The sequence below is a fragment of the Cervus elaphus genome, chromosome 18 (assembly GCF_910594005.1).
Source record: "Cervus elaphus chromosome 18, mCerEla1.1, whole genome shotgun sequence".
NCBI classification, from domain to species: Eukaryota; Metazoa; Chordata; class Mammalia; order Artiodactyla; family Cervidae; genus Cervus; species Cervus elaphus.
In genome coordinates this window covers 41,577,435-41,603,073 of record NC_057832.1, presented here as the reverse complement: position 1 = coordinate 41,603,073, position 25,639 = coordinate 41,577,435, and the positions used below count along the sequence as shown (strand labels likewise).

Here is a 25,639-nt window from a genome sequence, read left to right as displayed (position 1 = left end):
GACGGTGAAGAATTTGCTTGGAATGCAGGGGACCTGGGTTTGATCCCTGGGTCGGGAAGATCCCCTGGAGAAGGGAGTAGCTATCCACAGCAGTATTCTTTCCTGGAAAACCCCATGGACAGAGGAGCCTGGAGGGCTACAGTCCATGGGGTTGCAGAGTCGGACACAGCTGAGTGACTAACACACACACACACAGCAGAAATTTTTCCTTGCTCTCGTAGGTGGCTATTTGCATCATTGATAAATGTGTTCATATTACTTAAGAAGAATAGTTTTTTCTAATTGTCAGTGTTTTGTTATGTAAGTTTGACCCCTTTTAGGAAATCCTACTTTACTGTTTTGATACTAGAGTTTTTAATGAATTGATGCTTTTAATATCTGATTTTGTACATGTGACATTTTTGTTGACAAGCTAATCAAAAAGCCTATGCAAAAGGAGTAGTGTTTGCTTCTCCTCCTTCCTTACCCCCTTCTTTTTTTCATTTATCTTTTCTGGCATCTAAGTGATTTTCTTCCTTCTTGCTTCTTCCTGTGCAAAAGTTTCCTCTGGCTTCTTGGGACACAGCATATCCCAGTGATTTCTACGTTAGTCTCGGTAAGCAAGAACTGACATAAAGGCAAAACAAAGTGTGAGTCAAAAGCATTAAAGTTCCTTAAATGTAATCATGTATAATTTATGCCTAGTGGTACTTTCACATCACATCAGCTCATAAAGTGGGAGGCATGTATATTCAACCATTGAAGCACATTTCTCAAAAATAATTTTCTGGTCAAGGGTTATAACTGGCTAGTTGGAGATTTACATTTTTTGGAGGGAGAAACTTTAATAATGTATTACCGTTTTATCACTGTAAAGTTCTGTTTAAATTTATTCTTTAGGAAGTAATCATGTAAATTTCATTGGGCCATGCCATGGTTTGGTAACTGGTTATTGTTGAAGTAGTTTTAAATGTCATGAGGGCGTGAAAGAATACGTGCTCATACGTGAGCAGGGCTTGACCTCTGCTTGTACATTCTAACAAATGGAACAAATCCTCCAAAAAATTAATATAATGCTGTATAATGTTTATACCATGATGTGTTTATGGATCAAAGAACTCAAAATACATCCTATTAGAAATAAATTCTTCAGCAATTATGAGCTCCTCTTTCAGCAAGGCAATGTTCTGACATCCTGTAGGGAGTTGTATTAAGAGAATAAGGACAGATTTAAGGCTCAGTTACAATCTGTTCTCTCTCTGATGGTTTTACCATGGTTCTGTATCTGCAAAGATCCTTCTTTTTCTTTAAGTCTGATCCCCATTCACTTACCTCCATATCGCTGTTCTTAAGCGGAACAGTCTGCTATGTATCTATCTCCTTTAACTTGAATATCAGAAATCAACCACTTCCCCAGGGTTTAAAAAGTGCTCAAATTATGTTAAGTGATTAGAATGAGAGGGAAATGTCCATCTGTGGTCTCCAGCATTGCTTCGGTTTTGTTTGCTTCCTTGGCTTTGCCCTCTTTCATGTAACGCCCTGTATTTGCTGTAAGAATTATTCGTGGGTGCTTCTCTGGTGGCTTATATAGTAAAGAATCTGCCTGCAATACAGGGGACCTGAGTTCCATCCCTGGGTCAGGAAGATCCCCTGGAGGAGGGCACGGCAACCCACTCCAGTATTCTTGCCTGGGAAACCGCATGGACAGAGGAGCCTGGCGGGCTACAGTCCTTAGGGTTGCAAAGAGTCGGGCAGGACTTAACAAAGGACACAGTTTATTTACATGTAAAAAGTCTTAGATGGCAAGTCAGAGCGCTCAGATTGCTCCTACACATGTGTTTTTCTCATTTGGTCCTTCCAGCAGGCCCAGAGGGAGGCAGGACAGGGAGCAAACTGCCTCCATCCTTGATGTGCAGAGGTTTCAAGGACTTACTTGTATTGAGTACTTTCTTTGTTTTAAGTTAATTTTTATTGGACTATATTTGCTTTATAGTGTTGTGCTAGTTTCTGTCATACAGCAAAGAGAATCAGACATAGACACACAGACACACAGCGTCGCCCACCCCCCCCATTTCCTCTCTTTTTTGAATTTCTTTCCCCTTTAGGTCACCACAGAGCAGTGAGCAGAGTTGCCTGTCCTCATTAGTTGTCTGTTTTATACATCATATCAGTAGTTGTATGTGTCCGTCCAAACCTCCGAATTCATCCCACCCCATCTCTTCCCTCGTTTCGTGTCTGTATGTTTGTTCTCTACATCTGTGTCTTTATTTCTATTTTGCAAATAAGATCGTCTGTACTGTTTTTCTAGATTCCATATTTGTGTTAATATATGATATTTGTTTTCTTCTGAGTTGTTTTGCTTTGTATGACAGTCTCTAGGTCCACATCTCCACAAACATCTGTATTGAGTACTTTCTAGCATTATATCTTCATTTTATTAATACATTTCAAATGCATGCAGATTTTAAAGGGAAAACACAAGTGTTTTCATAGCTTGTGTTTTGTCTTATATATGAAACAGTGCAAGTGCTGTAAGTGTGCTAAGTATTACTTCTTTTAGTTCACTATTGCTAAGGCCAGAGAAGGTGCTTTTAGAACATGCCTCCACAGATTACTTAATTTCCATAAGGCCTCAGTTTCCTTTTCTACAAGAAGAGATTAAAATAGTACTAACACCGTAGGGTCAACCTGTGGACAAAGGGAGAAAATACATGCGAAGCGCCCATCAGAGGCCTTGGTGCGTCTTGAGTACTCAACAACCATCATGCTGTATTGACCCATTTTGTAAGATTTTACGAGCATGTGTGATAATTTGTTACTTCTCCCAGGTACAACAAACATTTGGAAGAAGCCAAGAGAATTGGAATAAAGAAAGCTATCACGGCCAACATCTCTATGGGTGCTGCTTTTCTGTTGATCTATGTATACTATGCCCTGGCATTCTGGTATGGGACCTCCTTGGTCCTCTCAGGAGAATATTCCATTGGACAAGTGCTCACGGTAAGTGATATCATAGTAAGAGATGAATCACCTTTAAAATGTCAATGAAATTTAGTGGTGTTGGTTTGACTGTTAGAGAATATATTTTTGAATAACTATTAAATAATGGCCAAGAAGAGTGAGTGAGAGCCTGGGATTTGATATCAGGCCAATTTGATTCAAATTCTGGCTGTGCCATTTACTGACTGTATGATTTGGTTCAGCCACCTAGACCTTTGAAGACTCTGTTACGTCTTCCGCAAAATGGAATTGACAGGAGTAAGATGCCATAACTTTTAGTGTTGTTGTAAGGACTAATCGAGAAAGTGAATATACAAACACTTAGCAAAATTTCTTCACTGTAAGTTGTTGGATAATATAACTAATGTGTGATTTACAAAGAAATGAACAGTGACTTTAGCCCTCTTTAACACCGGCAGAGAAACAGTGTCAAATGTACGATAAGAAACTGATTTGGGCAAAGTGAAAAAAAAAGTCTGTTCATCAGACCTCGAAAAGAATAGACTTTGGTGGAGGGGGATAAAAAGATTCCATCTGATGGAGAATGTGTGCTTTATCATTTACAAAATATTTTCCTATGTACCGTTCTACTTGATACAACACTAAGATTGCTTGGTAGGGAAAACAGAATCTTGTCTGTTTTTTTTGCAAATGAAGAAATTGAAGTCCAGACTGTCGGAGAATCACCTGAAGACATACAGCCATTTAGTGCTTAATCCAGGGTTCAGACCTCAGGTTTCTGACTCTCATAATAGGGTTTATCTCCACTATACCCTGCTGATGCTCTAACCCAAAATTCTTGGCCTTTGAAGACATATGAAAGTATTCCAGTCATATAGAATTTATTATTTCACGGATCCAGTAAGATGAATTCAGCATTCTCAACTGAAGAGTACTTCAATTTTAAAATAGTTTTAATAGTCAGTATTCATATGTTATCTTGCCATGTAAAATTTTAACTAGCGATGTGAAAAGTATGAAAAAAGCATACTAAATACTAAGTAACTTGATGCTTTTGCTTCACATTCCTCAGGTCGTCTTTTCTGTATTAACTGGAGCTTTTAGTATTGGACAAGCATCTCCAAACATTGAGGCATTTGCAAATGCAAGAGGAGCAGCTTATGAAGTCTTCAAGATCATTGATAATGTAAGTCTGGGCTGGCCATTTATCTATCTGTCTAAAACAGTCCATTTCTTTATCACTTTTATTCAGCTCTCCACAAATGTAATTGAAAGTATTTATTGTAACCTAGTAGTTGCCATAACCTTCTGACATTATATTCTGTTTAGAAACCAAGCATTGACAGCTATTCAAAGACTGGGCACAAACCCGACAATATTAAAGGAAATCTAGAATTCAGAAATGTTCACTTCCATTACCCATCTCGAAGTGAAGTTAAGGTACAATGAAATGATTACTCGACAATTCAGCAATGTATGTAGTCCTGAAATCTGCGGTTTAAGTTTATTTCTCATTCATTCTCATAGGTCTTGAAGGGCCTCAACCTGAAGGTAGGGAGCGGGCAGACGGTGGCCCTGGTTGGGAACAGCGGCTGCGGGAAGAGCACCACCGTCCAGCTGATGCAGAGGCTGTACGACCCCACGGAGGGCATGGTGAGATGACTCTTGTTCAGCCAGCTGCTGCAGCACTGACTTAGCTCAGCAGATCGCACGTCACAAATCTGCGCTGTGTGCATATCACAGCTCCTTTTTATTTTAGGTCAGTATCGACGGACAGGATATCAGGACCATCAATGTAAGGTATCTGCGGGAGATTATCGGGGTGGTGAGTCAGGAGCCTGTGCTGTTTGCCACCACGATAGCCGAGAACATTCGCTATGGCCGTGAAGATGTCACCATGGATGAGATTCAGAAAGCTGTGAAGGAAGCCAACGCCTATGACTTTATCATGAAACTGCCTAATGTAAGTCCTTCTCCATCTTTGTTGTGCTTGGAGAGTCATGGCATGCTGGCCTGATGCATCAGAAGTCAGGAAAGGAATATAAACTGGAGGAACTTCCCAAGGTGGCAAATCAAGATGACTCCAGATTTTAAAGCTCTAGTAGCATCAACTAGTAGCAGACATACTTTTTAAGAATATTTAGTTATTTTTTGACTACTCTGGGTCGTCATTGCTGCCAGGTGGGTTTCTCTAGCTGTGGGGAGCAGGGGCTGCTCTAGTTGCGGGCGAGGGCATCTCAGTGTGGCGGCTTCTCTTGTTGCAGAGCACGGGCTCTAGGCACCCAGGGCTCTGGGGCTCTGGGCTCTGGAGCACAGGCTCCGTAGTTGTGGCTCACGGTATTAGTTGCTCCTTGGCATGTGGGATCTTTCTGGACCAGGGTTCAAACAGGTGTCTCCTGCATTGCAAGGAAGATTCTTAACCACTGGACCACGAGGGAAGATCTGACTTTTTTTTTTTTTTAATTAGGGTTTTTTTGCTAAGTTGAGACCTCCCAGGTGGTACCAGTGGTAAAGAACTCACCTGCTAACGCAGGAGACATAAGAGACGATCCCTGGGTTGGGAAGATCCCTGGAGGAGGGCACGGCAACCCACTCCAGTATTCTTGCCTGGTGAATTCCATGGGCAGAGGAGCCTGGTGGCTTCAGTCCACAGAGTCGCAGAGTTCAACACAACTAAAGCGACTTCACACACACACAACTGGACCATATGCCTGTGAGGTTTGGGTTGTTTATAGGATTACTTCCCATCTTACAAATCTGAGCTGAGATTGCTTTTTCTGTTGTTTCATCCTCCTGTGTTTTCGGTGCTGTAGAAATTTGACACCCTGGTTGGAGAGAGAGGAGCCCAGCTGAGCGGTGGACAGAAGCAGAGAATCGCTATCGCCCGGGCCCTGGTTCGCAACCCCAAGATCCTGCTGCTGGACGAGGCCACCTCAGCGCTGGACACGGAGAGTGAAGCGGTGGTTCAGGCGGCCCTGGATAAGGTGGGTGAACCTCAGTTCACTCCTAGCTGGTTTATGAGCATAAGAGCATTCCATTGTTAATTCTTCTTAATACTATTTTTAAAGAAATCTCTCCTAAAGTAATTCTTTAAGCTATTAGAACCATCAGGCCTCTCTGGATCTGTATAACTTCTATTTCTCTGGTATATTTTTAGGTAGAGATGAATAAACTTTCATTGAAAAATGCTTGCACGTTTTTTTAAGTTAAACAATCAGAAATATAGACTCAGATGAAAGTTGGTCTTCATTGTGATGTTAAAAACTTAGCCTTAGAGATAACCCTGATACTTAGGTTTTATGAGTTCTTACTGTTGTCAGCACGAGGAAGGTTTACATCTAGTTCTCAAGAGGTCAGATGCCTATCAGAGACAATGGGAAATGAGAGACCTCTTACCTTGAGGAGAGTGCCAGAGAGTTGATGACGCTGGGAATGAAATGAAATGTCCTTGACCATCAACAGAGGTCGACCTTCCTGCAGTGCCTGAGTCCGTGTGACTCACTCACCTGATGGACGTGATGCGTGTGCCATGCGAGTCACTGTGCGCTTGGCCTCTGGTGTCTGATGACAGCGAGGCTCGCTCTGTGAGGACACGGAACACGGAAACCTTTTCACTCATAAGTGCTCTGAGTTGAAGTGCTCCCAGTAGAATTAAAAGATTAACTCATTTCTGCCCCAACTATCTCCCTCTTCCAATAACAAAACAACTCTGTTTCTCTAAACATCCTGTCAGAGTGCATAACAAATTGTTGAGAAAGGAAAAAGAAAAAAGGTCCCTGAGAATTTTGTGGACCAAAATAGATGGAGATGCGATTGAGTCTGCTTTTCCCTCTTCACTTTGCTTATCTGTGTTTTCTTTCTATTCTACCATGTTACTGTGTATTAAATTATTAATAAAATGAATTTAGAAAGGTTGCATTTAAAAATACCTTTTCCTTTTAATGCACGTTTTAGAGGGGGCATTCCACATCTCATCCTTTGAAAACATCCAAAGAATTGATCCATTGTCTTCTCTGCTTTCTAGTGTTTTCCACCTAATTTTTCTGATGTGCATTTTTTTCTTCCTAGACTTTTTCTCACTTCTCTTTTTCATACTGATCCTTATACCTCTTTTTGCTAGCTTATTCTGAGAATTTTATTGCTAGTTCCCAGAGAGAAATATGAATAAGAAAAATTATAAGCATTGGGAAAGTTACAAAGGTTAAAGAAATCTCAGACAAGTGCTGGTTATCTGGCTTTGTTTCATATGAAAATAAAAATGAGATTGGGTGTTTAAGACATTTATTTAACTCCTTAGTTTTTTCATAATGCTTCTCCCTAGAAATAAGCATCATTTATTAAGCACTTACTGTGTACATCACAGTGCTACCTGTGCATTATTGTATATCACAACCACTCCAGAAAGTAGCATTGTATTAATATCCCCATTTGATATGTGAATAAGTTGAACCTCGCACTGGTTTAAAGACTTGTATAAGATCCTGGAATTCATATAGAGCAGAACTAAGATTTGAGTTCAGATCAGTGTGATGCTGAATGAAGTCTGGCCTTTGTTGCCTCACATTTATTGTTGTCTTGGTCATCCGGATGTCTGTGAGGGAGCACAGGGTGACTTCAGGGGGACTTGGTGCTGGCTGGCTTGCATGGGATAGCAGCGGGCCTGTATCTGCTCTAGTTGACTGATTCCTGGGCTTTCGAGTGTTTTACCTCTGTATAAGCCCTTGATTATTACGTAAACTTAGGCTAGTAGAGATTGAGTAAAATCTTAGAGGCTTATATAGTATTAATATGAGACTGTCATATTTGTGTTTTATACTTATTAAAACATCATATTAAACCATTAACAATACATTTACTGAAGCCAAAGACTGCCTCATATAGCTTATACAGTTTTGCAATGTCCAGGGCATTGGTGGTCAGTAAATATACATTGAATTACTGAATTTTTTTCATATAATCATTCATGTATTCAAAAGTGAGCTTTTTCTCCCTTTAGGCCAGAGAAGGCCGGACCACCATTGTGATAGCGCATCGTCTGTCCACGGTTCGTAATGCTGATGTCATCGCTGGTCTTGATGATGGAGTCATTGTGGAGAAAGGCAGTCATGATGAGCTCATGGGGAAGAGAGGCATTTACTTCAAACTTGTCACAATGCAGGTATAGTCTGACTCTAGCATTTTCCTCAAGTATCGCAGGCATGAGCTGATTTTGCTGTATTTGGTGCTATAAATAAATGTTACTATTGATTATCTTGAGAAGAGGGAAAAAATTCTTGGGTGGGAAGCAGGGGGATTGAGGATCACACCAGGTTTTAGATATTTGTTTTTCCCCTCTTGAAAGGAGAGAAATGAGGAAGGATAGAGAAAGGTAAAGTTAAAAAGGCTTAAAAGTGAGCTATCCACTCTAGTAAGGGCTTCGCAGATGGCTCAGTGGTAAAGAATCTGCCTGCCAGGCAAGAGAAGTGGGTTCAATCCCTAGGTCAGGAAGATCCCCTGGAGAAGGAAATGGCAACCCACTCCAGTATTCTTGCTGGGAGAATTCCATAGACAGAGGAGCCTGGCAGGTTACAGTCCATGGGGTTGCACAAAGAGTAGGACCCGACTGAGCGACTAACCAGCAGCCGCGGCAGTATCTGCTCTAGCAGCTGCTCACCACACACGGCTGTTGAGCACGTTAGTGGTGGTTAATCTGAACTGAAGTGTTTGTAAGTTGAAGATGCATACCAGAGTCCAAAGACTTAGTCCAAAGAAAAATGCAAGCTATCTCAAAAAGTTTTTACACTCATTACATGTTAATCTAATATCTTAGATACATTAAAGGTTAGATAAAATATATAATTAAAGTTAACTTTACCTATCACTTTTTTTGACATGTCTACTGAAAACATTGTGTCTCACAGTATGACTTGCACCATTATTTGCGTTGATGTCACTGGTCTGAAGCAAATCTGATTGAGCCAAAAACACTCACACAAAGGAGGTGACTAGATACGATATTCCAAATGGATGCCATGTTGTTTCAGCATAGTTTATGGGTGTCCTTATTTAATGGTTTTAATTTTCAAATATAATCACCAAAAAAATGGCAGTTCCACTTCATCCTTTCCCATAAGGACTTAAATTACCATTTTCCTTGATATCTGCTGTTAAGTGATTAGATTTCATTGGTTAACTCTGCCTAACCAACTTATGCATATTTTTTTATTATCTTAGACAAAAGGAAATGAACTTGAATTAGAAAATACCCCTGGTGAATCCCTAAGTGAAATTGATGACTTGTACACGTCCTCCCAAGATTCAAGATACGGTCTAATCAGAAGAAAATCAACTCGCAGGAGCGTCCGTGGATCCCAAACCCAGGACAGAAAGCTCAGTACAGAAGAAACTTTGGTACAGAGGAGGCTGCAGACTGATGTCGTTAGCAGTGGGCTAAGGCTGGGATCGGAGTGGGAGCAAGAAAGGATTATCCAGAATTCCCTGTCCTATCCCTTAGCTTGGTCCACAGGCCCAAATCTCAACATGTTAACTCTAAAGTGGAATTTATGAATGATAATTTATAGGATAAGAATTTTAGAATTAGAGCTTATAATGTAAAGAGGTAATAGTGGGTCTTCAAATACAAACATTTTTGTTCTTTCATCCTTACAAATATGCTTGTCACATTCCAGATGTCAGGTGAGACTTAAATATTTATGGACTCATCATGTATTTCTTTAAAGATGAAGGCACAATGTAACAGAATCTGTCAGCACTCTTTAAAAAATGTTACATAGCCAACAATGGATAAGGAAGTAGGAATAAGATATATTTGTTTAAAAATTGTTGTGCATACAGAAGAACTGTACATCAGTTCAATCCATTAAGATCAGTTATTTTCCTAACTAGTTTGTTGTAATATTTTGTGTTCTCCAGGATGAAAATGTACCTCCAGTTTCCTTTTGGAGAATTCTGAAGCTGAATATAACTGAATGGCCTTATTTTGTGGTTGGTGTATTTTGCGCCATTATAAATGGAGGTCTGCAACCAACATTTTCAGTCTTACTTTCAAGGATTATAGGAGTAAGTGTTTATCTTCATTTTGGGGACTTACCTGTGAGTCCTGACTAAAGAATGAACTGTTTGTATTTGTGAATTTATAAAAGCCACAACAACATGCATTGTGCCTTCATATAACAACTTGAAGATGTAGGAGCAGAAGTTTTATTTGTGATAGGAAAACTGATTCTTCAAAACTCCCTTTGTCATGGCAGTTGGTTTCTGTCCTCGGGCCCTGGGAATGAGACCCTGGAAGACAGCCCATGGCACTGACGAGGCGACTGTCCCCCACCTGCATCATTGCACTCTGAGTCCCCCCCCGCGAACGGTTCTGTGACTGGTGTTCAGAGGGTCCCCACGTGTCCATCACTCCAGCTCAGGGGAGAGCCACTCCCTGACTCATGTGCTTGTCAGGACGGGATGGGCTGAGCGCTTGGCCCCTGTGGGACGTCCATCCCACATAGTAAGAGGAAAACAAATGGGACAGCTTGTGAGAGATTCCGGTTGACGGATACTGGCCGCACCTGCTATTCATGGTGGCATTTTCAACCATAAAGTTACAGTCTCACAAGTCAGATTTTGGCCCAGTGTGAAGGGAGATGGTTTTCTTTCCCTGTGAAGTGGTTGTTCTCTGCATGCTTTTTGAGCCCAGTGCATCCTGTTCAGCTCTTTTAACCAAGGTCTCCCAGTGTGATTCTGGGTCAGCTGGCTGTAGTTCCCCACTGTCTGTCTAACAGGCCACCCTACAAAGAAGGTTGGCTGAAGAAGCCTCCTATCTTCAGAGAGTCCTGGGCTGAATATATGAGCCCTCCTCCTGGGCTCACCAAAGCCACATCAGCAGATGTGTCTCCAGACACCTTGGGACAGTTGGAAATGTCAACTTGTGAAGCAACAGACTGCCAAACAGTGTAATGTCCCATCAAAGGAATAAGAGAGTACTTGTCCCCAGTTCTGTAGTGGGTTTGGTGCTGACTTGAAGCACCCGTTACTTCGAGAAGGAGTATGAGCAGAGAAAGAATTGGATAGATTAATGAATGAATGACAGGCTTTGGCCCCTAGGGAAGGCACAATACTGCCCCATTTAAGTCTGGCCTTAGGGAAGCCTGCCTGACCTCCACATGCTAAGGCCCTCTTGACCCCAAATTCTAACTAGGTGTAAAATGGGTCAGACTTTGAATGGTTTCTTCAGTGGTACTGAATACCCTTTAAATATTTTTTTTTGCCAGATTTTCACCAGAGATGAGGATGATGAAACCAAACGACAGAATAGTAACTTGTTTTCAGTGTTGTTTCTAATCCTTGGAATTATTTCTTTTATTACATTTTTCCTTCAGGTAAGTGTCTGCATTTTCACTTTTTTTTTCCATTTGGAAAAATGTATCATTACCCAGCTGGGGGAATTTATTAAACATCTGTGTGATTTGCTTTTTAGTAGAGTTGCTCCTCTAGTCACTGGGCTCTTAGCAGTCAGTTTCCTTGACTTAAAGATGTTTTCTTCCTCTGGCTTCCTCTTACACCCCAAGGGAAGAAACCCTTGCTTCCTTCCTTCTCCCCACCTTCTCCCCTGACTGGAAATCTTCATGATCAGAGGGAACAGCAAGTATCTGATCTAACACAATGATTAGAAGTAAAAGCAGGGGTCTTAAAAATGGGATCTAGGGGAGCTGTGGACATATGTTTGGATATGTAAGTACTGCCATCCAGTTCTGATACTCGAGTATCTCCCAGTGTTCTAAAAGCAAGGACAAACCTTAGAGCCCCACAAGCCAGTCATGCTGATTTTAAAAATGTTTGAAGAGTTTGTCCTTCTTTTCCTGAAGAAGAAGGAACCTTTCTAATGATGGAAGAATGTCAGTCTTCAAACAAAAACTGTAGTTAGCATACGTAAAGTATCAGATTTTACAGATTGCAGATCATTTGGCTGGAATGAAGTTGCCAGGAGTTTAAGCACTCTAGAAGCTCCACATGGTAAGGCAGTATGGGCTTTGGTGTTAGGTGTAGGGTCAGGTGTGAGTTGCACCAGTTCCTAATTTTGTGTCCTTGGGCAAGTAAATAACTTAAACTGTGTAAGCCTCAGTTCCCTCTTCTGTTAAAATGGTGATAATGGTAGCTGACTCTTGGTGATGAAAAGAGGTAAGTTACTAGTTGTGTGTGAGATGACTATAAACATAATCACTTATTAAATGAATGAGTGGTTGCTGCCGCTGCTGCTGCTGCTAAGTCGCTTCAGTCGTGTCTGACTCTGTGTGACCCCACAGATGGCAGCCCACCAGGCTCCTCTGTCCCTGGGGTTCTCCAGGCAAGAACACTGGAGTGGGTTCCCATTTCCTTCTTCAATGCATGCATGCATGCTAAGTCACGTTAGTCGTGTCTGACTCTGTGTGACCCTATGGACAGCAGCCCACCAGGCTCCTCTGTCCCTGGGTTCTCCAGGCAAGAATACTGGAGTAGGTCACCATTTCCTTCTCCAGAATGAGTGGTTAGTCACATATAATTTTTTAAGATAGAACTCGCAATAGATCTCTTTATTTTGTATGGTGTGAGCATGTTTATATATTTTGCATAGACAGGACACTTTTCTGGACATGATAGGAGATCCCAAACCCTGGACTCTTTTGTTACTGAGTCCTTCAAGTCTCTTCGGGGAATCTGATCATACTAGAACAAATGTGACACTCTAACTTGTATACAGGATTGTCGTACCAAGTATTAATGCCAGAGAAGTTGGGAGAATGTAGAGGTTGCTGAGGCTGCAGTTGGTTAAGGAGCTTGGAGCGGGATAGGCTTTGAGCTGGAAATCTGAGTTGGTGACGCAAAGGCAGTTAAAGCGGTACCTTGGTCACACAGTGATGCCCAGGAGAGTGGAGCCTGGCTTGCCTGGCAAACCCAGGTGAGAACAAAGGCTGTGAGCTCAGGACCTCAGAAGTGCAGAGGTGGCATGTCCAGCAGTGGGATCAGAACATGGTGTTAGATGGAGTTGGCCCGTCATTTAGAAAAGCAAGGAAGGGGCTCACCGGGGATTACAGCCCAGGCTCTGGGTGCTCATTCTGGTTAAGGTTCTCTTAGATGCACATCAGATTCCAAGTCTGCCGCCTTAGAACTGTAGCCTCTGGCCACTTCCCAGCCCCCCTCAACCTCCATTTCTTCTGTAAAATGGTAATTATAGGTTTGTCCTGAGGACTTGTAGAGATAATGTTCCTGACATACTTATCAATGGCTAGTTCTCAGCCAAATGACAAGAGTAGTATTCTCATAGTGGGCAGGATAGTTCAGGTTTCATTCAGTTTAACAAGTGGAAACCTCCATGTGGTCGTTTCCTAGTCAAGTTAATCGTTTTGGTAACTGCAGGCTTCAGCTCAGTTAATCCAGGGTCTCTGTCTCCCCCCGTCCCTGGCTTGGTGTGTATTAGCAGAGAGGGTACACAGCATTGCAGCCCCGGGTGGGGGTGCTGGTCTGCGCCCCCCCCCCCCCGCCCCCGCTTCACACAGGTGACCGGAGGGGCTGCTGGCTGCAGTTACACGGGCCAGCCTGCTGTGCCCCTTGGCCAGGACCACGAGGCAGAGCTCGCTTTCTCCTCACTTGGGCTCTTTGCCGTGTTTCTCCACTCTCTCTCTCGGTGATGTCCAGCCTGCCACCTGCGAGTGTGGAGGAGCTACGGTTGCCTTCTGTCGTGTCTCAGATGCTGCAGGAGACTCTGGGCTCTTCCTAGGGCTTCCCTTCTTCTAATGCACCATCCAGCCATTTCCACTCTGCTCTCCCTGGCCCATTGTGTGGCAGGCTCCTTGTGTGAACTTCCCCTTCCCGGAGCTCCAGACAGAAAGCGACGCAGTGCCTCAGTCTGGCGCTATATGTCCCCAGGCTCCCGGGACGAGGGTCTGTCCCCCTTCCTCCCCAGATGTGGCCCGGCGTGGCCATACAGTCACACCTTCCTCTCTTCTCTCCTGCCAGGTCATGTCGTTGGGGAAAGGGGGAGACCAGTGTAGAAAACTCTCTCTCCAGTACGCCTTCCTTTCCAACCTATTTCTCTCCTAGACTTTTCTTTTAACTTGGAAACAAAGAATTTGATATCTTTGTTCTCTGCATCTTTTATGGCTGGAGCAGCTGCAGATTCCTGTTTTTCCAGGTTGCACCTCAGGTCTCGTGTAATTGTGACCAGTGCCCACCACCCACCCACCACCCCCCATTCACTCTCAAAAATTTCCTGCTTGGGATGATTCATAATATAAACCCCTGGGTTAGAATTCCCCTTGCCTTGGGAAGAACTCCCCAGCTTCCTGAGTGACAGACCCTGGTTTCTGAGAGAGAGAAGCGGGAGTGGGAAGGGAGACAGAGGAAACACTTTCCTGTAGATCCGCGATGGGCCCGCCCGCTGGTTGGGGAGCAGCAGTGTCGATTTCAAAACCAGATCCTCCCACCTCTGCTGGTGATGTGGCCACGCACATGGTATGCTGTTTGAGAAACAGAGCCGCCAAGCCCTGAAATCGGGCTTTCTGACTTCGGTGTCCTCCCTCGGCACTGACCCCAAGTCCCTTTCCTGTGGCGTCATCGGCGGCCAGGTCTCTGACCCGTCCCATCCCCTGTGGCGTGTCTCTCTTCACAGGGCTTCACGTTCGGCAAGGCGGGAGAGATCCTCACCAGGCGGCTGCGGTACATGGTGTTCAGGTCCATGCTGAGACAGGTGTGTCTGTCGGGGACGGTGCCCGGGAGGGTGCACTGTGCCCTGTGGGGAGGCGGCGGGGTTGCTGTCGGGTGACGTAGAGTGAGCCCCTGGGTGCTCTGCTGGGGATGCGCGCGGGGACCAGGGTGCCCGCCAGACAGATGGCGTCTCCAAGGCAGGTTCACCTCCACCCTCCATCTCAGCAGCTGTAGGCAGAGGAGATGGAAGCGATCTTCCGTGCCCCCACACCCCTTTCCTCTCTTTCCTTCCTTCTCTCCCTGGGAGACCCATGATGCTCATGTTTATTCCTGCCAAGAAGTGCCCTCTGAACCCTTTCTTTCCACAGATCAAAAGGCATCCCCGTGGCCCACTTCCTGCTGCTTGGTTTCTTTGCTGGGGCTTGACTGATAGACTCATTCAAGCTGCAGTGTTACAGCCGATAATGACTTAGGTCTCTCACACTGGGCACCTTCCAGACCTTGACAACACATGGGTGTGAATGTTTTCTTAGGGGAAGGGGGAGGGGGGTTCAAGACATGTCACTCAAAGCAGATCAGTTCAAAGGGGAAGGTATCTTTAACAATCACGCACATTGTGCCTTTGTAACTTTCCATTTTATTTTATTTATTTATTTTTTTCATTTATTTTTATTAGTTAGAGGCTAATTACTTTACAATATTGTAGTGGTTTTTGCAATACATTGACATGAATCAGCCATGGATTTACATGTGTTCCCCATCCCAATCCCTAGCTTTCCGTTTTAAAATCACTGATACAGTGATACTTCAGAAGAATGCCTCAGATATACCTGGGGGGGATGGGGCGGGATTTGAACCCTGGCTCATAAGCATGGTGACCCCCTGCCACTTAAAACCAAGACATGATCATGGGGATTGCTGGCGTGGGACTGACAGAGCCAGGATCAAGTCCAGTGAGTGAGAGAGCCCTGTTTGGTGTAGGGCCTCTTGTCAGGGTTTTCAGTCAGACAGTATTTATAACAGATCTGACTTAGACTCAGGGCCTGGGCCCAGGGCAAAATGCCCCATTCCCCTGCCAGGCCGTAGGCCAACTCCAAGGCCCCTTATACTTTGGAAGCTGAGTTGAGGATTTGTGTCATACTCTCTCCACAAATTATTCAGTCCGGCCATCATGCATTAAGCGCCTTCTGCTTACAAGGCATAATACTAGGTGTTGTAAAGGTCTTCAAGTCAGAGTGGTTCCTGTATATATGGCAGTTATGTTCCCATGGGGGAGACACTTAAGCACTTAACAATTTTAAAAAAGCAAGTGGATATGTGCTATAATAAATTATAATGCATTATGATTAGTTTTTTCTTGAATATTTGATAAATGCTTCTTTAACTACAAATCACAGTTGAGATAACTTCTTAGGACCTTAGTTATTTTTGTAACAGACACAAACTGAGACTTCAAACTCACAATATTTTTAGTATTTTTGTATATAAAAGTGTAAGTGGTTTTATAAAGAAAATCCTGTTTTATGTTGAACTTTAATCTAGATTTCTTTGGTTGATTTTTTTTTAAGCCCAATTCATTTATTCAGCCATAAACCATAGTCAGCTGTTTATTTGACTTCTCTCTTTGAATGTCTGTTAAGAATTTCACACCAAATGTCTCCAAAACTGAGCTTTGGACACCCCTCCCACCCTTCACCGAAGGGCTTACTCCTTCCCTAGATCTCCCCAATATCAATAAACGGCACCTCCATTCTGCCAGTTGCTCATGTTAAAGTCCCAGGAGTTGTCCTTGTCCCCTCTCCTTTGTCCGACATTACAACAGCCTCCTAACCCGTCTCACTGCCTCCATCCTTATCCTAGTCCATTAGCTTCATTGCCCAAGAACCAGAAGCATTCTTCCAAGATAAAAGTTAAGTCACATCCCTCTGCTTAAAAGCTGCTGAAAGCTGCCCATATCTCTCAGGGTAAAATCTGGATTTTTTTTTTTGTCCATGTGATACAGCTTGTATGATCTTAGCTCCCTGACCAGGGATTGCATCTGGGCCCTCAGCAGTGAAAGCGTGGAGTCCTAGCCACTGGACCACTAGGGAATTCCCCAAATCTGGAATCTTTGCATTTGCCAAAAAAGTCACAAACTCTGCCCCCACTGCCTCCGCAGACCTCGTCTCCTAGAGCTTCACCTCGTACGTTTACATAGAGGTGCTTTTAAGGCTGATGACAACCTTTACGCTTTCTTGCTTGTATGTGAGCAGATCAAAAATGCCTCTGCCTCGGGGCTTTTGCACATGCTGTTCCTTCCTTGTCCAGATACGCTCATCCGTGTCTGTACTCAGGTCTCTGCTCAAATGTCCCTTGAGCAAGGCCTTCTCTCTCACCTCCCCGATCTATAACATGGTGCCTCCCCCCACTCTTTTTTCCTTCTCACCCCATTCTGGTGTTCTTCCTAGCATGTATTACCCCTTGGCATGGTGTATGTTAATTTGTGGCTTCTGTCCCTGGAATCTTGGCTTCAGGAAAGCAGCAACTCTGTCATTTTTGTTCAGTGTTGAATAGGTCCAACATGTAGCAATTATGTTTGGAACAGAGCAGGCACTCAAAAAACTTTTTTTGTGAAATGATCTCTATATGACTTTACTAATTCCCTTTCTTATCTATTCAGTGTCAAGTCCCAAGTGCTTAATGTAGGAGAATAAGGGCACCGTGTCAGTGCTCTTGAGCTGAAGGTCTCCTGCGTCAGGCTTTAAGATAATGAAATCAGTTTCTCTGCCACAGGATGTGAGCTGGTTCGATGACCCTAAAAACACCACGGGAGCATTGACGACCAGACTTGCCAATGACGCCGCTCAAGTTAAAGGGGTATGACAGCCTCCTTTCTGCTGTGATTGTCCTAATGGGCCATTTAGAATTTGAGCATGAAACTCTCTCCCCACAGTTAATTTTCATCATCATTTAGAAAATGTTAAACCTTTAACCTATGCAATATATCATGTGCCTTATGGACAAAATACTATCTGTTTAAATATCATATGCTGTATCACTATAACAGTGATAACTTTTGAGCTTTGTTTGTTATTTTCCATCTTACTCATGCTATTATCTAAATACATGTAGAAGGATAATTATTTAAAAAGAAAGTATTTATCAGTGTATCATGCAAGCCCAGTCTTTTTTTTTTAATCTTTTCAGTCTGTTTTAATGCTTTGCAAATCCCCAGAAAATTGTAATTGCTCCTGAAAAAAAGTGTGTGTGGTTGCTGTAAGAAAGTTTAGGGGCACTGAATTCAGAGGGGAGGGGAAGAATATCTGGACAAAGGTTGAAAGAAATGAAAAGAGTATGAAAAAATTAAAACAAGGGTAAAAGGAACAATTTTATCAGACTATAAAGCTTAAGTTCTGCTACTGCATGAATCTCTGTAATTAATAACACTAGAAACTGTTAAGCCAGCAGGCTTTGATCGGTGGGTAAAGTGACAGTTTCTTCCTTAACTGCACCACGTGTGAAGCTAAGTTGCTTCGGTTGTGTCTGAGTCTTTGCGACCCCATGGACTGTAGCCCCCAGGCTCCTCTGTGCATGAGGATTCTCCAGGCAAGAATACTGGAGTGGGTTTCCGTGCCCTCCTCCAGAGGATCTTCCTGACCCAGGGATTGAACCCATGTCTCCTGCATTGGCAGGCAGGTTCTTTACCACCAGCGCCACCTGGCCTGTTTATGGGAAAAATCTATAGGAGGATGTGGGATTTGGGCGGGGGAAGCATGTGATCTCTGCCGTGGCTTTACCTCCCCTTGAACCATATCAGTCTTTAGCTCTTAATCTTTCTGTAAGAGTGCTGTGATTACATTTCTTCTACTAATACATGGGGCTTCTGTAAGAATAAATTCAGTTATGAGTGTGGAAGCAATACAGAGTTATAACATCCCAATAAAATCTTAAGGCATTGTTATTTTAATACAGATCTCTTTGCTTAAAGCAAACACATCAACAGAAATTGAGGTCTAGGTCAAACTGTACAGAGTCTAACAGAACAGAAGGTAAACATCACTTGAAATAACTTTGAACTTCCTAAACTGACAATAATCGTGCCCTTATGAAGTCCTCACAGGATGTCAGATTGTCGTAAGTGCTATGAGAAAAATGGCTGCAGGGTACGCTGTTAGGGCATGGTAGGGAAGGCAGGCCTCAGTCTCAGTGATGTGGTGACGAACTCAAGAGGCATGAAGGAAGGAAATTTGCCAGCCCTGTAGGTGTCTAGAGTGGCATGTTCTGTAACAGAAGGATCAGCAAGGACAAAGCCCCTGAGGCTCCTGGAGCCTTTATTTCCACAACTGGTCCTAAAACAGTGAGAAAGATAGTGTGACTGGGAATAAAAGGAGTGAAAGGAAATGTCGTAAGTTGAGATCAACATCATATCTGAAATTATATGAGAAACCATTGTAGAGTTTTGAACATAGTAGGTACATGATCTGAAATTTTTGAAGACTGCTGTCTGATAGGCTAAAGGGGCCAGGGAGAGGCATGGGGATCATTGCAGTAATCCAGGGGGAGGGAAGATAGTGTTTTAGACTAGGATAGTCATAGAGAACGTGATGACAAAATCAAATTGGATATAGTTTGAAGAAAAAGCCAACAGAATTTGTTGAGTGGCTGAATGTGGTTATGAGATATAAGGGAAAGGAGATTTAAGGATGACTCCAAAATTTTGGATCTGCACAACTGAAGAAATGGAATTACTTTTAAATGAAACCAGGAAACCTGTGAAAAGAGTTGTGTTTCGGACATGGTGCATGTGAGATGCCCACAGTAGATGGGAGATGTCCTGATGGCAAATAGGTTTGCAAGTCTGGAGGTTAGCAGAGACGTCTGGAAATAAACATTAGGAGATTTTTCAGCCCATGGGTGGCTTTTAAAGCCACGAGTCAGGAGGAGATAGCCAAGGGAGCAAGGGTGGATAGAGAAAACCGCATAGTCTGAGCTCAGCTACGAGGATGACCCAGTGAAGAAGACAAGGATACTTGGCTGTTGAGGGAGATGGGCAGTATCCTAGAACAACATGAGGAAGCATTTTAAGGAGAGAGCAGTCTAGGGTCTCAAATCCTGCTGATAAGCATGCAAGACAAGCATATGTTGTACAGTGCTGTAGCCACGTGAAAGTGCTCATGGTTCAAACAAGACCTGTTTCCATGGTGTGACGGGAATGAAAGCCTGATGGGAATGAATTTAAGACAAAGAGGGAAAGAGGAATAGGACACAGTTGGACAAATCATCATAAGACTTTCTGGTAAGTGGGGCAGGGAAATGGGGTAGTAGGTGGAAGAAGATGTGTAAAGTATTACTCTATTTTATTTTTAATTTAAGCTAGCATAAGGTGATAGCTGATTCACATTGTACAGTAGAAATGAACACAACATTGTAAAGCAGTTATCCTCCAGTTGGAAAAAGACTAAAATTTCATAAATGCAAATACCCATAACTTTCAAAATAAAATATAGAGTGACAATAAATAAATAAATTAGCATGAGAATCTGTCCACAAGCTTGGGGTTAATCTGTTGTGCTGGCTCCTTGGGAGGGCAATTCCTGGGGATAATGACCTCTGGGGACAAATTGTGTGCTGAAGTTTCCTAGAGCCAGTATTCCCTAGCTAAACTTTGCTTCCGTAACTTCAGTATCTCTTTCACAGAGACGTTGCCATGTGTGTTCAGGTACTTCCCACCGACACACACGCCCCACATCCCGTCTGGTGTGGAGGACTCATCCTGGAGGAAGCCCACTAATTCGGTCCCTTGCAGCTGAATGTTGAGCACATGCTGCTTGGATGCTGTGCTGATGGTCAGACCTTCATAAATTCCTCTGGAGTCAGGCTGTTCCTGTATTTGTAGAATTGTGCTGAGTCCTTCCCCTCTGCAGCGTTGTTGGCAGGGCCCTTGGCCACATCCTGGAGCTCCATTCTGTCTTAAGTGCCTGTTGGGGTCAGCTGTCTGCTTCTCACTTGTTTCCTCAAAGGCGTCCCAAACTCCCACTGTCACGGCCCCAGTAGCAGGAGCCACTCTGAGTCAGAACTGTTCTCCAGAGTTGTAAAGCAGTGGCTGAGAGACCAGGGAAGAGGAGGCAAGAAGATAGGGGAGCTTCACCAGAACCAGGAAAGCTCAGAATAGCTGTTGTTACAAATTGGCTGAAAGAGGACAGTTGAATCCCCTCCATGCCACCAACTGACCTGCTTATGATGGTGGATATGTGTGTTTATATGTATATATGTATAAATGTACACACATACAGACACGCACGGGGCTCCCCAGGTGGCCCAAGTGGCAAAGAATCTGCCTTCTGTGTAGGAGATGCAAGAGATACGGGTTCAATCCCTGGATCGGGAAGATCCATTGGAGGAGGAAATGGCAGCCCACTCCAATTTTCTTGCCTGGAAAAGTCCATGGAAAGAGGAGCCTGTCGGGCTATAGTCCATGGGGTTGCAAAGAGTTGGACATGACTGAGCATGCTTAAATACACAGAATATACACACACACATATATATATATATACATACACATGTGTGTATCTATTTTACAGTAGAAAGTAGTATAATTTATATATATAAATATGTTAGGCAAGCAATGCTGTCAAAAATCATTGCCACATAAAACAGGGCAAACTCAAGGCTGTGTGTATATAGTTAGTGATGATATTTACCTAATTTTTTCATATTTAACTTCACCATCAATGATTTTCTCCGAGGTATTGATATTTTTGAGTAAGTAGCTTGCTTAATCCTGTTAATCATAAATCAGAAGAAAACTTTTATTTTCTTTCAAAAATCTCAATATTTTGCCTGTGAAATGGTGGGCTGTTTAATTTTCATAGAAGGGTTAGAATTTTGAGGGAAAAAAAAGCAAATAAGAGCCATATAGAAGTCAAAAGAAACTATATATTTTAGAAAAAAAATTTCTGGAGAAGGGGGTTGAGAGAAAGATGAAATGTTCTTAATTTCAAAAGGAGGTTCGGGAAATAGGCTTTTTTTTTTTTCCCTAGTAAACTCACATATTTTAAAATTGGGTTTCAAGTGATATGATGGTGCTCTGAAGAGGAAATAAATAACAGGAGAGAGAGGAACAGGAAAAGGTGGGTAGAAAAATGTGATAGCATAGTGGGGTGGAGAGATTTCGAGGAGAGACTTTGTGAGTCTCAGATATTAAAGCATTTTTGTCCTAACTTTGTTTCACTCTTGGGCTCTAGCTTTAGAATGTTTCCCTACCCTCCTCCTCATTGTTGAAATGAAAAGTCTCTGGCTTCTAGTAATCTATGCTCTCCCATGGAGTGTTCTGGAGACTTTTTCTGTATGAGGAATAGATATTGGGACGGTGAATGTGTCATTAGAATAAAGAACAGTAACCAGTGCAATATCACCAGACGCATTTAATCATACTGTGCCAAGGGGCTTACTTCCCCACCAGCTTAAGGTTCTAGGTTTTTTGCATCATCTTTCATGTACATTAAAGAAGCATCTTTGATCCATTTTACTTATTTCTGTGGCCTTGGCTGTCATCCTCAGTGAAACATTTATGGAAGCGTAGATAACTGGAGTAATTTGCTGTGAACTTGGGGGATGTTCTGAGTGCTTCTTTCAGTCAGGTGCTGTGGGAAATGAGTTCTGAGTAGGGCTGGTGGATACTGAAAAAGGAACAGTCTCCATCTTGCCTGCGCCACAGACTCTCTTCAGATTATAATCCTTGACTTTGAAATTTAAAATGTACAAACACTTGACTTTGAAATTTAAAATGTACAAACACATAGCTGATTTGAAAGGCCACTCCATTCTGACTTATGCCAGATATGGCTAAACCTCCCTTTATATAAGCTCAGTGATGGCATCAAATAAAAATAAATGCTCTGTTATATATGCCATTTCTTGCAGCCCTGGTGCAATTCCTTGGTATGGAATTTAATTATAGAGCTATTGGTAGTTTTTAAATACTGTTTCCCCATAGTTACTGCTTTGGTGTTTATACCAACATGAGTTTCAGATGATTTCAGAGGGTCGACATTGAGGCAGGGGGCTTGGAAAGAATTCTGTCTTAAAACTCAGGGCTGCCAGAAGCTTTGGTTATTAATCAGTGTACCTAGTCATTTTGGGGTTGGGAAAAATTTGACCAAGGCCCCAGAGGTGGAAATGACCATTCTAGACTGTTCTCCATCATTAATCTTTCCCTGCGAATGGCCCCACTCAGGCAGAGGAAATTTGGAGAGTTGATAAGACATGGGCCAGATCAAGAATTTGGAAAGGCTTGAGGTTGTGGGGTGTTTCCAGGGTATGGGAGAGAAGTGTAGAGTAGTGAAGCGAACTGGCTTTGTATTTTGACTTCTGACTTTTCAGTTGGAAATAACTGAATGCTTCTGACAGTTATGCTTCAGGCTCCTTCTGGCATGTAAACTGAAGGTTCTGATCCCTGCTTAGTATCGTAAATTTAAATTCCATAACATTCAGCTCTGTGTATTTTTTCTGAACACAGTCTCTCTAGCTCAGTCATGTCCAACTCCTTTGCAACCCCATGGACTGTACCTCACCAGTTTCCTCTGTCCATGGGATTCTCCAGGCAAGAATACTGGAGTGGGTTTCCATTTCCTACTCCAGGGTATCTTCCTGACCCAGGGATGAAACCTGTGTCTCCTGGATTGGCAGGTTGATTCTTGACCACTGTACCACTTGGGAAGCCCTCTAAACACAATAAGCATCTCAAATAAGCCACAAAATATTTGGATACCCTCAATGATCAATATTAGGCTTAAATTATGGGTAGTTATGCATCTAACATTGGAAATTTCAAACAGTCCCAGTTGAACGTAATTGTAAGACTCTTTTTATCTTGCTAATTTGCAGAACTTGCTTTAGGGATCATGGTGTCATTGTTTAATGAAAAGTTTTGTGGTATTAGAAAATCAAATGAGATAGAAATATGTAATTGAACTCTGAATTATTGACCTACTTTCAGTGTTTATTCTGAAGTCATGGAAATCCTCATCTGGGAAACCAAATAAAGTTACATGTAAACTTTTACTACTAACTTATTAGCTCATAACCGAGGAGAGGAGATTTTCACAAAGCTAATTTTCACAGTCCCTAAGAAAATACATGAGCATGAACTTTAGAAATGATCGGAAGGTGTCTAACAGTGTTTTCCGTTTGTTTTGCAGGCTATAGGTTCCAGGCTTGCTGTAATTACCCAGAATATTGCAAATCTTGGCACAGGCATTATTATATCCCTCATCTATGGCTGGCAGTTGACACTTCTCCTGTTAACAGTTGTACCCATCCTTGCAGTAACAGGAATTATTGAAATGAAAATGCTCTCTGGACAAGCCCTGAAAGATAAGAAAGAACTGGAAGGTGCTGGGAAGGTGAGTCAGATGAGATAAAATTTCTGACCTGGGTAGAGTGAACTATTCAAAGCAGTGTTGTTCTGTTAGTCGTGGCTACTTTCTATGCTCTGAGGATGGCTTTTGTGTTTGTTTATTTGGCTGTGCTGAGTCTTCGTTGTGGCCTGTGAACTTAGTTGCAGCATGTGGGATCTTAGTCCCTGGACCAGGGATTGAACTTTGACCCACCGCATTAGGAGCACAGGGGTCTTAACCACTGGACCACCAGGGAAGTCCCTGAGAATGTTTTTATAACCATTCCTCAAAGCAGTCTTATTTGACACTTATTCAGCAGATTGCAATCTGAAGAAAAGTAGCAAAACAAATTCTTAGACTCACAGACTGACGACTAATTTTGTGGGACTTTTCTAGTTACAGACAATTGTTTTCATATCCCTTTTTCTCCTTCCTTCCCCTTTCTCCAGAAATCCATTGCTTTATTGAGGAAAGGAGGCCTATTTAATTAGATGTGGGGACGGGAGATTTTTAAAAAATTGAAAAGTCTTGAAGGTATTCAGTCTACCTGGCTAAAATATTATCGCTGTCTCCCTTTCATTACACCTCCTCCCTTCATGTTACTTGTGTTTGCCGTCTGTTGTTGTTGTTGTTAGTCGCTCAGTCGTGTCCGACTGTTTGCAACCCCATGGACTATAGCCTGCCAAGCTCCTCTGTCCATGGGATTTCCCAGGCAAGAATAACTGGAGTGGGTTGTCATTTCCTTCTCCAGGAGGTCTTCCCAACCCAGGGATCGAACCTGCGTCTCCTATGTTTTCTGTATTGGCAAGGGAATTCTTTACCACTGACTGAACCACCTGGGAAGCCCCGTTTATTTACCCTTTATCCTAACACATTTTGCTGGGCGTGGGGGGAGCATGTTGCTTGCTTGCCTGTTTGTTATCGTTGTTTGATTTGCATTTTGAATCTCCCCCCTATTTCCCCAAAAAGTTTTACTTTATATTGGAGTATAGTTGATTAACACTGTTGTGTTAGCTTGAGGTGTACAGCAAAGTGATTCAGTTATACATGTGTCTGTTCTTTGTCAAATGCTTTCTTCATTTAGGTTATTACCGAGTTTTGAGTAGAGTTGTTGTTGAACAGGTGCGTTTACGGCAGTTGCTTTCCCCCTCAGGGTGACCTGTGAGAGAGGTTCCTCTGTCAGCTGCCCTCACAGGTGAGGCTGAGGCACAGGCAGCTAATGCCCCCAGTGCCTCAGAGCTCAGAAGTTTCAGAGCCTCGATTCAAACCCAGACAGTCATGCTCCCAAGTTGTACCTCAGTTAAGAAACAAAGAGGTCTTAGACACATACAAACCACCACCTGTAAAACACACAGCTGGTGGGACGCTGCTGTTACCACAGGTGACTGACCTCAGTGCTCGTGCTGACCTGGAGGAGCAGGACGGAGGGGAGGGGGGGCTCAGGAGGAAGGCGATGTGCGTACACTTAGAGTGACTCGCGTTGTACAGAAGAAACCAGCACAGCAGTGTAAGCATTATCCTCCACTAAAAAAACAAAACGGAGGCCTGCTGACAGCGGGACACAGTCTGATATCACATCATCTGTATCGTTGCAGAAATGAGCGGTCAGAGCCGAGCTCCCTCAGAACCAGGCCTACCGTCTAGGATAGGGA

The 25,639-nt window shown here is 43.0% G+C and overlaps 1 protein-coding gene across 1 annotated transcript in view; it reads left to right on the top strand.

The window, feature by feature from the left end:
• The window catches only part of LOC122674599 (ATP-dependent translocase ABCB1-like), a 115,982-nt gene that overhangs the window by 66,372 nt on the left and 23,971 nt on the right, over nt 1–25,639 (top strand). The window contains exons 9-21 of the mRNA XM_043873095.1: nt 2,808–2,979; nt 4,013–4,126; nt 4,270–4,380; nt 4,468–4,593; nt 4,700–4,903; nt 5,754–5,924; nt 7,937–8,098; nt 9,154–9,330; nt 9,853–9,999; nt 11,202–11,309; nt 14,576–14,653; nt 17,383–17,466; nt 23,790–23,993. Of these exons, the coding sequence (XP_043729030.1) occupies nt 2,808–2,979; nt 4,013–4,126; nt 4,270–4,380; nt 4,468–4,593; nt 4,700–4,903; nt 5,754–5,924; nt 7,937–8,098; nt 9,154–9,330; nt 9,853–9,999; nt 11,202–11,309; nt 14,576–14,653; nt 17,383–17,466; nt 23,790–23,993 (1,858 nt within the window). The remainder of the gene's footprint in view (nt 1–2,807; nt 2,980–4,012; nt 4,127–4,269; nt 4,381–4,467; nt 4,594–4,699; nt 4,904–5,753; nt 5,925–7,936; nt 8,099–9,153; nt 9,331–9,852; nt 10,000–11,201; nt 11,310–14,575; nt 14,654–17,382; nt 17,467–23,789; nt 23,994–25,639) is intronic.